Source organism: Sardina pilchardus, chromosome 17 (assembly GCF_963854185.1).
Source record: "Sardina pilchardus chromosome 17, fSarPil1.1, whole genome shotgun sequence".
Classification (NCBI taxonomy): Eukaryota; Metazoa; Chordata; class Actinopteri; order Clupeiformes; family Clupeidae; genus Sardina; species Sardina pilchardus.
This window is the reverse complement of record NC_085010.1, coordinates 18,215,355-18,230,158: the sequence shown is the minus strand read 5'-3', so window position 1 is coordinate 18,230,158 and position 14,804 is coordinate 18,215,355. Positions and strand designations below refer to the sequence as shown.

Below are 14,804 nucleotides of genomic sequence, written 5' to 3'. Positions count from 1 at the left end.
CAGACTCAAGATAAATGTTCAATCTTAAAAGTGTCAACTGAAAGATAAATGCTGGACTAATTCTAGACATTAATGTGCAAGATAAAATGTAACCCAAATCCAGAGCTTTTTCTCTATGGTCTCTCCATACCATGAGTGGCTTTGTACCACTTGGTGAGTTCTAGCCTAAAGCATGTAGGCTATACATGCTTTCTGCATGTTACTTTTCAAATTAAAAAGTAGCCTAGGCTAACTGTGTTGAACAAATAGCTTTTTTTTTATATTGTTAAAATACTAAATAGCCTACAGTAGAATTATAGATAGGCTATTTTGAAGTATATTTTAATACATTAATATAAGTCTGGTATTTGCTGTTTTATTCCCAAACAGACTAAGTAAGAAGCTATGTTGAACTATAGCCTACAGACTACACAGGAGGACGATATTTGCTACCGAATATATAATGTTAACTGTTCGACACATAGGCTATTTTCGACTTAATGTCTCGTGTGAATTGCAATGAACGTAGACCAATCCCAGCGCGTGGGATGTCTTACAATTGGGAATGGGCGGTAGCCTATTTACCTTTCCAAGTTTATCTATCTGTAGGCGTTGGTGGTGGTGACACTTCGATATTGACATTAGGAATGGGATTTCACGTTCTTGATTCTGTTGTTTGCTGCTGTTCAGGCAATCCAAGTAGCAAAACACTCTAATTCGACCTGCGTATTTTATTGCTTATCAGTTGTGAATCACTTCGCAATGTTTGACAATATGACGTCTGGGAAAAGTTTGCAGGAAGGGGGGGAAGAGTTCAGACGGTTGGCACTCAGGAGGCGACGATTAAATGGTAAGGCTAAAGCGCCAGTGTTTTGTACAGTATGTAGTCTACAGGTGAGCAACTGGTTTACTTCTTGCGAATAGAAGTATTGATGCCAAACCTCATGATGACTGATCGCATGTCATGAACAAGAATGTGTAGGCTACATGTATATGGACATTGTGCCACAGTTCCAGTTCTTACATTTTAAAGAAAAAAAAAACATTTAAAATGTTTAGGCCATACTGCTTGATGCACTGTGTCTGTAATTGCTGAGCGAGAATATTAAAGTAATATTGTAGGTACTGTTAAGAGGAGCACAAACGCTTGCTTGTATTTGAGTACCATGGCACTGCATTTAATAGCCTTAGCGTTCTGTTATTGTGCGCCTTTAGAGGCGCCCCGATGGTACTGCTTTACCCTTTGTTAGGCTACTGCTTTTGATTAGGACTGAATCCCCTATCTGTCCAGGCAGAGTGGTAATCTGTCAAGCTCATCACATGCAGACAGTGATTGATTCTGATTTTAAAGTATTGCTCCAGAATCTGGCTATACTGCTTCCACAAGTTTGCCAGGTTTTATCCAAAGATCACTTTGGTTGTAATTTGGAAATGGATAGATAAGTAGGATATGAGTCATTGTTTCATTACATTGCAGGGACATCTCAGTGAGCGCACTTTGTTTTGTATTTTAGAATGTAGGCCATTTAAAGAGCCACTCAGTGAAGCACTTGCCTTAGGCTATGGAGCCTACCAGATGTCACATACAGGCCCTGGTCTGTTTTTGCTGGTTCATGGTAAAATATTTTCCAGAGTCATCTGATGTGATGGCAGCCTGTTTGATTTTCTACACTTCAGGACCTCTGTTCAATCCCTCTTCCCTTTATGTTGTCTAGTGGTGTCAATCTGTCAAACTGGAACATTGAATTTGTTTTAAAAGCACACTCGACATGTGTGGTTTTTCACGGTGGAGCAAATCAACCCAGCGAGGTGATCCACAACATTGCAACAGTGGCAAAACACTTCTGCATACAGCTGAGCATCTCAAACAGAGCGTTGTTGACCCTGTCGGTGTCGCAGAAAAGTTGACATGAGATCTGTAGTTAGAATGGGTCATGCTGATTCCAGTGCATCTTCTACAATGACTCATTCTGGGTGTGGGGCACCATTGAAGTCTGTTCCTGTATGATCCTTGAATTCAAAGAGTCAGCTGTTTGGTGTTATTGCAAGTATAACTACTCCCAGATAATCTTTAAAATATATATCTTGTCACACACAGAGTTCTTGTAATATACATGAGAAACTGTTGCTGACAATGATGACTCTTTAAAGCTACAGTTTAGCATCTAGTGGTGAGATTGCTGAATAGCAACACCGTGCTGCTTTTAATAGTAGGCCACAGTATGCTTTCCATTTATGCTTCATGCCATTACCTACACATTGTCATAATTTCCTCAAGATCTTACTACATTTAAATGCATGATTGGATAAAAGTTTTTTCTGTAAGAGGCATCATAATGACCACAATTGTTTTCTACCTTTTTTTTTTACCTTTCGCATACTATGTAAGTCATTTTTCATTGTTGATCCTTGAAGTTTTAATCTGAGTTGTTCATCTTGGTGACTGATGATTGCTTTGCCTATCCATCACTTTATCGATTATTTCCTGGGTGATTGTAAATCGCAATCGTAATCGTAATATGAACCAGTGCAATTGCCTAATTGCAAATAATCATCCACAGCTAATTTGATCACATTTCTGACATTTCATTTATATTCATTTAATCCTGCTTGACTATGGCACTTCTGGTTGGTGGGTGCATAGTGCGTAGTCGGTCAGGGGTAGCCTGATTACCATCGACTTTCAAAGGCTCTGCGAGACTTTAGTCTGACCAACAGCCTGTACTAACACGGTTTCTTGCAAGCGCTGGTTGACCCGCCTCCTTTAAGTGCCTCGATTTGCTACTGGTAGATGTCAGAAAGCGGTTTGCCGAGTTTAAACCAATAACAACACTCTTTCCTCTGCCTTGAACACGCCTCTACCCAGAGCCGTTGGAGCTGCTCAAAGTTGATTGGTTCTCGACCAAAGGGGGCAGTTCCGCAGATTTCGGGAACTCAGAAATCGTTCTCAATGAGCAGTTGGCCAGACCAGCAGCAAAAGCCTGAAGGCGTTGCGTCACTGGGAGGGCGTGCCAGGCTAGGTCAGGGGTGCTTCTGACTCACCGGACATGCTCACCAATCAGGGGTGGCACAAATTAGAGAGACATTTGAAATATTGAATTTAATCAATTTATTGACATTCAATGATCATATCGCAATATCTGCGGGAAAAATCGCAACAAGATATTTTCCCCAAATCTCACAGCCCTGTTGCAAATCAGCTCTTCTCTTTCAGCCATTCCAGCGGAGCGTGCAGACTGATTGATTGATTTAGTCTGAATGAACATCCCCTCAAACCCTCAAACTCAATAGGCTCAGGCACCATTTACATTTCACACTAGGCTATAAAGAGGGATGGAAAGTTTCCTCTGTAGCCGATGCAACATCCTGTTCTAGAATTTGTGGCTCTGTCGTTCACGTCAGTGGTGGCTGAAGTCCTACCAGTATTGAAAAATATAGTTCTCTTTAGATAATACTGCCGTTGAATCAGTTGAACAGAACTTTAGTTTGAAAGCTATGGATATGGATGTTTTGCCATTTGAAATGGTTGGGTTTTAACTACCGCTGACCTGCATAAAGGAACTGCACCGGTTGGTGTGCAGTTGTATCAGATATGTAAGAAAGAACATAAGATGAGAGTATTATTATGCGTATGACTTTATTGCTTTCCTTTATGTACTTAATGTCTATGTTTTAGCACTTTTAGTTTGAGTAGGAAATGAGTACACACGCACACACACACACACACACACGCACACACACACACACACACACGCACACACACACACGCCGATACAGAGAGGGAGGGGGGGCAAAAAGGGAACTGCACTGTTAATATCAGTGTAGAGGAGGGTTGAGGTGAGGTGGCGTAGATTAGAGTGAGTGCTTTGCACTAGAGCACACAAAAGGACTGCAGACTCCCCAGAGGCTATTTCTTTGTGACTGAGTGACCAGTCAAACAATCACCGGTTAGTGCCTTTTTTTTGTTTGTTTTGTATTATGTTATGGCTTGTGAACTCTCTCTCTCTCTCTCTCTCTCTCTCTCTCTCTGTATGTGTGTGTGTGTGTGAGTGTGTGAGTGTGTGAGAAAGTGAATGTAAAATTAAGGTAACACCACTGATTCTGTCTCTCAACTTTTTCTTTCTTTTTGTTTTTTGATATATTTCTGTGACATGCATGTCTGTGTTCTGTGGTTGTGATATGGGTCAACGTGTGCATGTCTGACCCTGTATTTGTTGCCATGTATGATTTAACAGATAGCTGATTTGAAATGTTCCCCTTGTCTCTACATTTAACATTGTTTTAGAGTAGTACACAACCATGCTAAAACTCAGAAGCTTTTTCAACTCTTTAAATAACCAGCCACTTGTTTGACATCAGTGTGGTAATTAGTGCTGTATATCACAAAGAAGTCTATTTGTAATTGATCTATTTGTTCTAATAGATGCCACTATTATAGATGCTGCTGCAATGATCATGTATGACATTTTGTGTTTATAAATCTGGGGATATGTTGTGGATAATTGAGGCTCTTCACAGTGTTTTACAGTATGGATTTTGTCCCGTGAACTTCTCATTTTTTTAGACGGTAACTCAGTTGCAGAAGTGAGATTAAGGAAGTGCCTGTCAATAAATGAGTAGCACTGAACTAAATGGCTTTTTTACTGCTCTGGGCCTGTGAACCTTAGCGGGACTCCAGGCTGAGGTTGAAGAGAAGACATTGTATCAAGGGATGGCGAGCGGAGAGCAAAGGCTCACTGGCTCCACAAAGGAATGCAGTGTGCCTACAAATAGACCATTTCACATTCTGTTAGTGGAAAAATGTGCTCAGATGCACTTCGTTAGCACACTTTGAAGCACTGTTTAAAGCTGTTGTACGCGCGGTGCTCTGCGGAGCCTGAGGATCGGGTCGCGCTCCGGGGGCCAGGGCTTGCATGTCCTGCTTCTGGTTTCACATTGTCCTGTAGGTGTTATGGCCATCACAATTACAGAACAAAGGCGCACGAGCTGAAGCGAAAAAGACATTCGGCCGAAGAGCATGTCTGATTCTTGGATTCGGTTCCTTTCACGCCCTAAAGGTCATTGCAGTCATGCTTTGCATTGTTGCCAGCTAGGTGGTTGGGCCTCTCTGTGGAGCTTGAAGGGGCGAGATTATTAGAATATCATGCAGTGAGCCCTTTAAAAAAAAAAGAATTAGTCAAGATAGAGAACATTGTGAACCTCAGGCAAGTCACATAGAGTATTCTCTCTCTCTCTCTCTCTCTCTCTCTCTCTCTCTGAGGATGGTGACTGTGCAGGTGCGACGAGAGGCAGGGAAATGTACACATACCGCACATTTAGAGCACACTCTGAGCGCGGAGTGATTTCGTCTAACTCTAACGTGATCACCGTGTGCTACAGGTCCCAGCAGTGGAGTCCCCTGTACCGCCGGCCCCCACAGCTGCACCCCTGGGAGCCATGGAGGATTTCTAGATGGACTGGGGACCCTCACCAGTGGCCACCCGCAGCTCACAGCACAAGGTAATCATGCTTAAAGAGCTCCTCCGCACACGTGCAAGTTCTTACCGCCGCGTCATCTGTGTGAGTGTCAACTAGTGAACGGGTGCAGGTATGACAGCGGGAACATAAATAGTTAAATTTCACGCCTTATGTTGACTGCTTGGACCTTTACTACATGGAGCTATACAGTCTTCAGTGGACAGTTCAGTTGTACTTCAGTTGATTTGACGTGATATTGTGCTATTGTGGCTGTCTTGATAACCAAAGTAATTGATGAACCTAAAATGTGTGAGTAGTTTTTAAGTAAAGCCATTCTTATTTTTTTTTTTTTTAAAACACATTTGTGTTTATATTCTGTGAGAATTTATACTCTCATATTTCTTGAATGTTGTTTGACCTGTTTGTTTGACCTGATTTATGACATTGTTAATGAGATTGTTAATCTTTTACTGCAAATTAAGTAATCGTCTTTATATGGAGACTTGAACATGTCATCTAATTTTAGTTGTACTGATATTTGTACTATAATTTTGCTACTCAGGTCAAAATGTCACAAATGTTACAAAACCATAGCATGTCCACTAAGGGGAGCCAGAGTAGCATGAATGAATGGGATTAATCTAGTGTCAAGTCATGCAGAAATATAGCCTTTTGTCATAAAATGAGATTGTACATATAAGTTTCTCTCTTTTCAACATACTGAATTGCACCGCAATACAATTAGTAAAATGCACAAATCAATTGTTAAAAGCAATGTATATTGATCCACGTGATAAACTGTTAACTGTAGTGGCTCTGACTGAGGAAATACACCAGAGGCCAGATGCATGCATTGCACAACTGAGTCATTTGTCAAAAGTGTTGACACGCTATGAGGAAATGTTGCGCCCTCTTCTGGAAGTATCCGTTAGTCCGCTAATAACGACCACTACAGGGCAGCATTGTTTTAGGAAATGAGAACTGCATTTCCCTCAGTTTATGCATCACAGTCTACTGTAGCAGCATTCAGATTGCTCTCTCACAACATTTAAAACATACAAATGCCAGACAAATAAAGTCTCTCTAATCTCAGAGTCCTAGAGAATAATGTAAATCATTTTGGAATTCAATAATGTGCTGGTTGTTGTTCAGAATGTTACTTTGTGGAGATACTGTGAAAGGGTATGTTGAGTTACAGAACAGTGATGTTCATATGTATTCTTGCTTACAGTGCCATCATCGCCAGTGAGGCTAAAGAGTCCTCTAATAGACCACACCGAATCCTGGCAGAGTGATAAACGGAGCCCTGGCACCAAGATGGAGGCCGAGGAAGATATGAACGAGGCCAGTCCTTCCAAACTCACCAATGTGTCAGACCTCATCAGCCGCTTTGAGGAAACCAGGTGTGAATGTGTGTGTGCGCACGCGCCTACGTGTGTGTGTGTGTGCGTGTGTGTGTGTGTGTGTGTGTGTGTGTGTGTGTGTGTGTGTGCGTACATGCCTGTGTGTGTGTCTGCTCATTTACTAATGTGTCCGTCTGGTGTGTGCCCATTCAGAAGTAGGGCAAAGACTGTCCTTGGGGAACTGCAGCAGCACTGGTCCACAGACAGAACACACACACACACACTTACACACTCACAAACACGCACTCACACACACACACACGCACACACATATATACACACACACACACACACACACACACACACTCTCTCGCTCTCTCTCTCGCCCTCTCTTGCACACTAGACACACTCCACCCCTTCGCTGCACTCAGCTCAGCACAGTTTCACTTCCTCCAGTGGTTTGTGTTTTCTGCCATTTTTTTCTCTCTCTCTCTCTCTGTACTCTTGTCTGTGTGTGTCGCTCTGCACCGACGAGCTGACGATCTCTTTTGTTTTCCTGCCTCGCTCGCCTCTCTCTCTCTCTCTCTCTCTCTCTCTCTCTCTCTCTCCCTGGCCGCCACTTCCAGCCTGAACAACGCTAACGCCAATGGCTCGTCCCTGAAGCCCAGCGAGGACGCCAGAGGTGACCCCGACTCGGAGGAGAGCCCGCAGAGGCGCTCGCAGCCAGGCACTGGCCTGTCTCAGGATGCGCACCAGTCCCCACCCGACGACGACAACGACGACGACGACGACAACGCACTAATGCAAGCGGAGGAGGTGAAGGAGATGCAGGAGGAGGAGGTGGCGGCAGTGGCCGGAGAGGCCCCAGCCCTGGTGAACGGGGACGGGGAAGCGACTGAGGGCCAGAAGCAGGAGCTGAGGCCCGGCGGGGAGGAGGTGGCACCTCCAGCAGCTCCTGCTGCTCCTGCTGCAACAGACACCGACGGCTCAAAGGAGCAGCAGGCTGCCCAGCCGCAGCAGGCCTGCAGAGAGGAGCCAGCCCCCGAGATGAAGGTGAGTGGAGAGTCAGACTGCACAACCTCGCTGGTTGCAAATTGGTTGAATGCTTTGTCGAATGCAATGTGTTGTTCGAATGTTGTTGAAATGTTATGTTGTGAATATATGTGAGAGTACATTCTCACACACATTTACATACCAACCATTTCAATTTATTTCATTTTTTATTTATTTGTGCATTTTTTTTTTTTGTGGGTTGTATCTTTTTTGTGTTTGTCTGACTTGGCTGCTGTTAACAGTGTTATTTCAATCATCTCTGTTGAGTTCATCGTCTTATAATGTCACAAGGAATACTTCTCTGCAAGTGTCCCATATGAGCGTTTATTTGAGTTGTTGAAAACCACACATTTGCTCTTTAGCATTTCACAGGAACTCACAGTTAAAAATAGCTGACACAACACCTCCGTTTGTACTTTATGGTGCTGTGCAAACTGTATTTTCACTGAGGACTCAGCACAAAAATTAGGAGTTAGCTTTTGTGGTATTTTTTATATATTGCTGGGGTATTTTATTAGTTACTGGTTTTGCTGCTGGTTACCTTTTGTTTCTGTCTGTCTTTCTTTCTGTCTCTTTCTTTCTTTTTTTCTTTCGTTCTCTCTCTCTCTTTCTCTCTCTCTCTCTCTGTCTCTCTCTCTCTCCCCTCCCTTCCTCTGTTACTCTCTTTTTTCTCGTTCTCTCTCTATCTCTTGCTCTCTCTGATATATTTGTCTGGCCCTAATGTTTCCACACCCACCCACATAGGAAACCAGAGAGCAGAAGCTCTACAAGATAGCCAATGAGCTCCTGCACACAGAGAAAGCCTATGTCACGCGGCTCCACCTGCTGGACAAGGTCGGTATCTGCCCCCCTACATGCATGTGTGTGGCGTCGAGAAAACACACTATTATTGATTGATTTATGTATGTGAAGTCTCCTCTCAAACTATTTTAAAATGTAACCCACATGCTCTGGTTGCAGCTGCACTTCCTGTGCCAATAATGCACATTAAGCTATAATGCTACATTTTGTACTGGCAGGTGTGTATGTGATTCATTCATTTGCTTGAAGGAAGGGGAATGCCGGTGCAACACAGATGTCTTCTTTAGGATTTATTTAAAAGGTGCAAAACATGACTAACGTTTCGACGTTACAAACGTCTTCATCAGAGTCCTGGGCCTTTTAAATAAATCCTAAAGAAGACATCTGTGTTGCACCGGCATTCCTCTTCCTTCATGCGCCTCTGTCCTGGCCTGGTTGCACCGGATTGTCGCATAACTGCAGAAGCGCGGAGAACTTTCCTTTGTTCATTCATTTGTTTGTTTGTCTGTGCCAGTTGTGGGAGAAGGTGTAGTTTTGGTAGTAACATGCGGACATGCTTCATCACTGCTTTAACTGCACGTGTGCAGTTATTCTGTGCTAGGCTGACTGAGGAGGCTACAAAGGGCTCATTCCCAGTGGAGGTGGTAAATAGCATCTTCTCCAACGTGGGCTCCATATACGCCTTTCACAGCCAGTTCCTGCTGCCAGACCTGGAGAAGCGCATGAGCCAATGGTGAGCTCTGCTCTCTGTGTTTCAGTCTTGTCTGTCTGCTCCTATGGGACTCTTATTTGGTGATTAGACAATGGGCATAATATATCTGTAATATTGTTTTGTGCGTTTCTACACACAACTTATGTTCTTTGTGCGTGTGTGTGTGTGTGTGTGTATGACCCTCAGGGCTTCCACTCCACGAATTGGCGACATCCTTCAGCAGCACGCTCCTTTCCTGAGGATGTACGCGGAGTACGTGAAGAACTTTGACAGCGCCATGGAGCTCCTGAAACAGTGGACCGAGCGCTCGGCCGCATTTCGAGCTGTTCTCCAGGAGGTGCAGGTATGGCAGGTGCCCTTCCTACAAGCAGAGAGACGGGATGAGTGTGGATGTCATGTGTGTGGTATTGATGTGTGTGTTGTGTGATGTGCACCTGTTGTTGCGCTGTGCAGGGTCTCCAGGAGTGTGGGAGTCTCACCCTGCAGCACCACATGTTGGAGCCGGTTCAGAGGGTTCCACGTTACGAGATGCTGGTGAAGGACTACCTGAAGAAACTCCCGGAAGACGACTCGGATCGTAGAGATGCAGAAAGTGAGACACCTTTTTCGTTTTAGAGGACACGTCAAGAGACACAGCATTTTGCCAACCTCTTGGAGTTTCTTTGCGCTCTCTGTGTTTGTTTTGTCTGCTAACGTTTTCTCAACTGAACTGACCCTATAGAATCGCTGAACATGATCTCCATGGCTGCCACTCATTCCAACAGTGCCATTCGAAAGCTGGTAAGAGCGTCTTTTATCTCTTTTTTATCTCTTTTATGGCCAACGCTGATTAGATAAAGACAACAAATGTCATCAAAATAATCCATTCTTATCTCCCCCTCCTTAATGATTCCATGAACCTGAAGTGAGCTTGTGCTATCTTGATCTCTACAATATCTGTTTTCGCAGGAGAACCTCAAGAAGTTGTTGGAGATCCATGAAATGCTGGGTGGGGAGGAGGATATCGTGCACGCCTCCAATGAGCTCATCAAGGAGGGACACATCCTTAAGCTGGCAGCCAGGAACACCTCGGCCATGGAGAGATACCTTTATCTGGTGAGAGCTGCTTTGGTTTGTTTTTATTGACATTGGCCGGGTTTCCCAGATTTGTTAAGAAGCTCTTAAGTGCTAAGAACTTCTTAGGAGCGTTCTTAGAGCATTCTTAGAGCACTTAAGAGCTTCTTAACGAAGCTGGGAAACCCGGCCGTTATCTGTGAGGATCAAAGTAGTGTTGGAGTAGGCTACTGTAGGTCCTGAAAAAAATCTTCATATTGTGTTAGAACTTCTACATTTGACACTTCTACATTTTTAAAACACCATTTTTTTATGCTATGTTGTGACCTTCGTGTGATCTGAGGTGAAGTGATGCTGTGATGGGGTCAGTCCATATAAATAATGTTGTATAAATCATAGAGGTTAGACCTCTGTGCTAATCTCAGTGCACCATTTAAAGCAGACATTAACGTTACAACGTCAGGCGGAAACCAAGGCAGCTATTGAAACTTTCGTTCCATATTTAACCTGTCTGAATAATGTTACTTTCATTTTCACTCCACTTTGTCTTTGTCAGTCTGAGACTTGTCTGTTCCTCACACATTTTCTTTTGTTTCTAAAAAACAATAATGCTAATATTGACTTAGTTTTGGGCCTCCTATCTTTCATCTGTCCATCTGAAATGTTTGTTACGGTCACATTTTGCTGAAGAATTCTAAAGAATTTGCGTCTATTCTGGGTTTTTTTTCTCACAGCTTGCAGCTCTTTTTAATCATAGAATCAGTCATATACTGTACTGGACCCCTGAAACTCCTTTATCTCATAATTTTTATGTACAGTGTAGTACATTGTAATGACGTTTGCCTTCACAAATATTGTCCCCCAGTATGTTATGATCTGGTTTCCTCAGACCCAGAGAGTCTCATGTGTTTCCCCTTTTCCTGTTGTCCTCTCCAGTTCAACAACATGCTGCTGTATTGCACTCCCAAGTTCAGCTTGGTGGGCCAGAAGTACACAGTCCGCACGCGAATTGGAGTTGATGGCATGAAGGTCGTGGAAACCTCAAACGAGGGCCACTCTCACACTTTCCAGGTGTCCGGCAAGGAGAGGACTCTGGAGCTGCAGGCCAGGTCAGTTTGTAGGCCTGTGGCTTCAATGTTTTTCTTGATGTTCGTCAACAATATGCTTGATGTGAAGCTCAAGCGTGAAAGCTTGTTTTTTATCGTTTCAGGTCAGGGCAAGACAAAGAGGACTGGATAAAGGTACAATATAATGGAGCTGCTCTATGTTTATGGAGTGCAGCAATTCTGTCTCTTTGATCACACATCTAAACAATCTTAAGATGCCTCTCTTTTTAGTTCTTAAAACTGATACTGTGGTTGGTTTTAGGTCCTCAATCAGACCATCGAGATATTTCAGCAGAAGAATGAAACGCTGAAACGAGAAGCAGATGAAGTGTCGGTACGTACTGTAGACCACCTTAGCACCTGGAAACTTGGTTATATAAAGGCTATAGCTATATTTAACGTGTGTGATTACGTGCATACGTGTGGTTGTGTGTATGTGCTTATTTGTGGTTTGTCTATGTGTGGTGCAGAAAGAGGAGCTGGGGAGGCGGGCTCCACGCTGGATCCGTGACAATGAGGTGACCATGTGCATGAAATGCAAGGAGCCCTTCAACGTTCTGACACGCAGAAGACACCACTGCCGAGCCTGTGGCTATGTACGTCTTAAAATACCCTACACACACTCTTTCACGCTACTTCTGAATAAAAACAAACACCTTGTCCTCCACTCCATGCACATATCTTCATTTAAACACACCTGATCTGGTACTAGATCCTCCTACTGTAGTTCAGTGTCGGTTCAGATGAAAGATGACTGTTCTCGTTGTAGGTGGTTTGTGCCAAGTGCTCAGACAACAAGGCGTCTCTTGAGTACGACGGCAACAAGATGAACAAGGTGTGTAAAGACTGCTACTTTGTCCTGACGGGCCGCATGGAGGGAGAGGAGAAGCCCGAGTACAAGAGGAACGACAGCAAGAAAAAGGGCATTCTGGAGGTGAGCGGAGAGTGTCCAACACAGTGTCCACTGTCACTGGTCTACCATTTAACAGCTCAAGTGTAGTACAGTATCATAAAGATTTTTGTGAACCATCTCTGAGTATACTCCTTCTGCACACATGGTGTCACAGACATGCGCATGGGTGTCTCAGAAGTATACTGTTTCTGCTGTTATGGACTCATGTCTGCACACATAGTGTGCACAAGTATGTACAGTACAGTGCATGTGTTGTATATGTGATATTTTTGGTGCTACACAGACAGTCTGTACAGAGTGTAGACAAAATCTTGTTTAACATGTATAACCAGCCATGGACGTTTTGAGAAGCACAATGTTATCACTAAGATTGGTTCAACTGAGGGGAAGCACAAGAAAGGCTTTTGTGTGTTACTGCTAATCATCATTCTACCTCGGTCCACTTCATAACAGTAATGCTTGAATTTGTCTGTGCTCTATAGATTGAGGCCGCACAGATTTCAAGCAACGCCCTGTTATGTGGCTTCCTGCATCACAGTGAGAAGGCCAAGCCCTGGCAGCGGGTGTGGTGCATTATCCCCAAGAAAGAGGCGCTGGTGCTCTACCTGTATGGAGCCCCTCAGGTAAGGCTCAGAAGAGCCCGGGCTCAGCCCCCTCATGAGGAGTAGGACATTACTCATCAGTTTCTGTCAGCGTCGCACAATGGGAAATAGAAACAAACTGTGTTACTGTAAAGCACCTCTTCTTCTATCAATTCATTTTACTGATTATAGTTAGGACAACGAAGGAAACCCTTAATGATACAAATGTGTCTTTCCAGTACTGTTAATATCGCATAAGGCAATATCTGACTTTCACTATTCCATCTCTCCAATGAATCTGCCCTCGCGGTGTAGGACGTGAAGGCCCTCTCCACCATTCCTTTGGTGGGCTACATGGTGGAGGAAAGTGCCCGTCCCGGGGACCCTCCCAGCAGCTTTCGCCTGTGCCAGTCCAAGTCCGTCCACAGCTTCGCGGCCGAGAACGAGGAGCTGAGGCAGCGCTGGCTGCAGGTGATCCGGTTGGCAGTAAAGGGGGAGGTACCCGAGAGCCCCCTCAACAGCCCTGTTACGCCCAACGGTGGCATGGAGCTAGCCTATGACTGCTCTGAATAGACTGCGCAATGGCAGTGGCACACTGTGGCAGTCTCAATTTGCTGTGGATAGACAACGCCACTGAGATGTGAATAGAGCATGCAGTGCTGTAGCAGACCAGCTACGGCTTGGCATGTTGTGCACCAGCTCACACTGATGGGATGAGTAAGGTATCTCAGACAGAAAGGACCGTGGTATCTATGTGTGCGCACCAACCCACAGAAAAACACGATCACCCACACTCACACAGATATACTCACGGTTGCCCAAAGTAACTGTGATGGCATACAGTACATTACATACACACACACTCTCTCTCACATACACACACACACACACACGCACACACACATAGAGGAAGACACTGCAAGATGTCGAGCTTGAGAAATGCAGATCTCAACTGCCTGTGTGAAACGTTGAAAAACTCAATGTCTTGGCTTCAGGCTTCTACTGTGATCCAAATGGAAACTATGTCAATCCTGCGGCAAAGGTCTTTTAAACCAACTTTGTTAAAGGGCTCTCCGTTTGAGAACAAGGCCAGCAGGGGCAAAGCACTGCAGTGACAACTGGGCATTTAGTGTCACAGGATGCACTTGTTGTCTGTTACACAATGCTACTAGGACACTGATGAGAGAAGTAAGTTGCTGTTTCCACTCTTTCTAATTTGACACCTCAATGCCACTTCCTCAAATGTTTTAATGGCGATGTTCATTCATTACTTGTATCTCGCAACTTTTTTCTATCTGATTGTTAATACAAATTTAACCAAATGTATAATATATGCTCTGTAATATATGCTATTTTAGAGGTTGTCAGTAATTTGAATAAAAGTTTGTTCTAATTTTGTTTTTGGACTGCAGGAAAGTAACCCTTTTATACAGTGTAACATCTAAATAACTTAGGTTACTTCAATTCAGTGTATGCAGGAAGCAGGAAGTTGCTCTAGTCTCAAAACCTTTTCCTGACCTGTGCTCTTGGTAAACTTCTGCTGTTTGTGTTTTTATATCTTTATATTTTTCTACCATAAAAATAACAACATAGCACAGGCAGCATGTGTCATAATAGTAAGATAACCATTGTTTTTGTTCAGCATCCAAGTCGTGAAGAGTTACGCTACGCTTGTGTGTTTGTGTATCCTGTTTTGCAAAGTTAGTGTGGCTGGTTGCATGACTGACAAAAAAGGAACTTGCAGTTGATGACGGTGGCTTCCGTCTGACCATCACCCACCAGCAGTTTAGTTTATAACTAACCTGC

General features: G+C 43.9%; 1 protein-coding gene across 2 annotated transcripts; it reads left to right on the top strand.

Moving 5' to 3' along the window:
* The first annotated feature begins 669 nt into the window (after positions 1-669).
* On the top strand, positions 670-14,396 carry fgd4b (FYVE, RhoGEF and PH domain containing 4b). 2 transcript variants are annotated; one of them, XM_062517823.1, is made up of 17 exons: positions 670-829; positions 5,359-5,478; positions 6,668-6,839; positions 7,406-7,832; positions 8,577-8,666; positions 9,221-9,366; positions 9,532-9,688; positions 9,799-9,937; positions 10,067-10,125; positions 10,294-10,440; positions 11,335-11,507; positions 11,609-11,639; positions 11,767-11,838; positions 11,975-12,100; positions 12,274-12,438; positions 12,900-13,040; positions 13,314-14,396. In XM_062517823.1, the coding sequence occupies exons 1-17, from the start codon at positions 742-744 to the stop codon at positions 13,569-13,571; spliced, it is 2,511 nt and encodes an 836-aa protein (XP_062373807.1). In that variant the 5' UTR covers positions 670-741; the 3' UTR covers positions 13,572-14,396. The 2 variants fall into 2 exon arrangements, with proteins under 2 accessions (XP_062373807.1, XP_062373808.1); XM_062517824.1 differs by lacking the exon at positions 670-829 and adding an exon at positions 3,810-3,926.
* The last annotated feature ends 408 nt before the right edge of the window (positions 14,397-14,804 follow it).

What these genes read in the sequence shown, in the direction of transcription:
- fgd4b (XM_062517823.1), top strand. Translation starts at nt 742, where the DNA reads ATGTTTGACAATATGACGTCTGGGAAAAGTTTGCAGGAAGGGGGGGAA. An exon ending in CTGTTCTCCAGGAGGTGCAG is followed by an intron (nt 9,689 to 9,798) that starts GTATGGCAGGTG and finishes TGCGCTGTGCAG; the next exon opens with GGTCTCCAGGAGTGTGGGAG. An exon ending in ACTGCCGAGCCTGTGGCTAT is followed by an intron (nt 12,101 to 12,273) that starts GTACGTCTTAAA and finishes TTCTCGTTGTAG; the next exon opens with GTGGTTTGTGCCAAGTGCTC.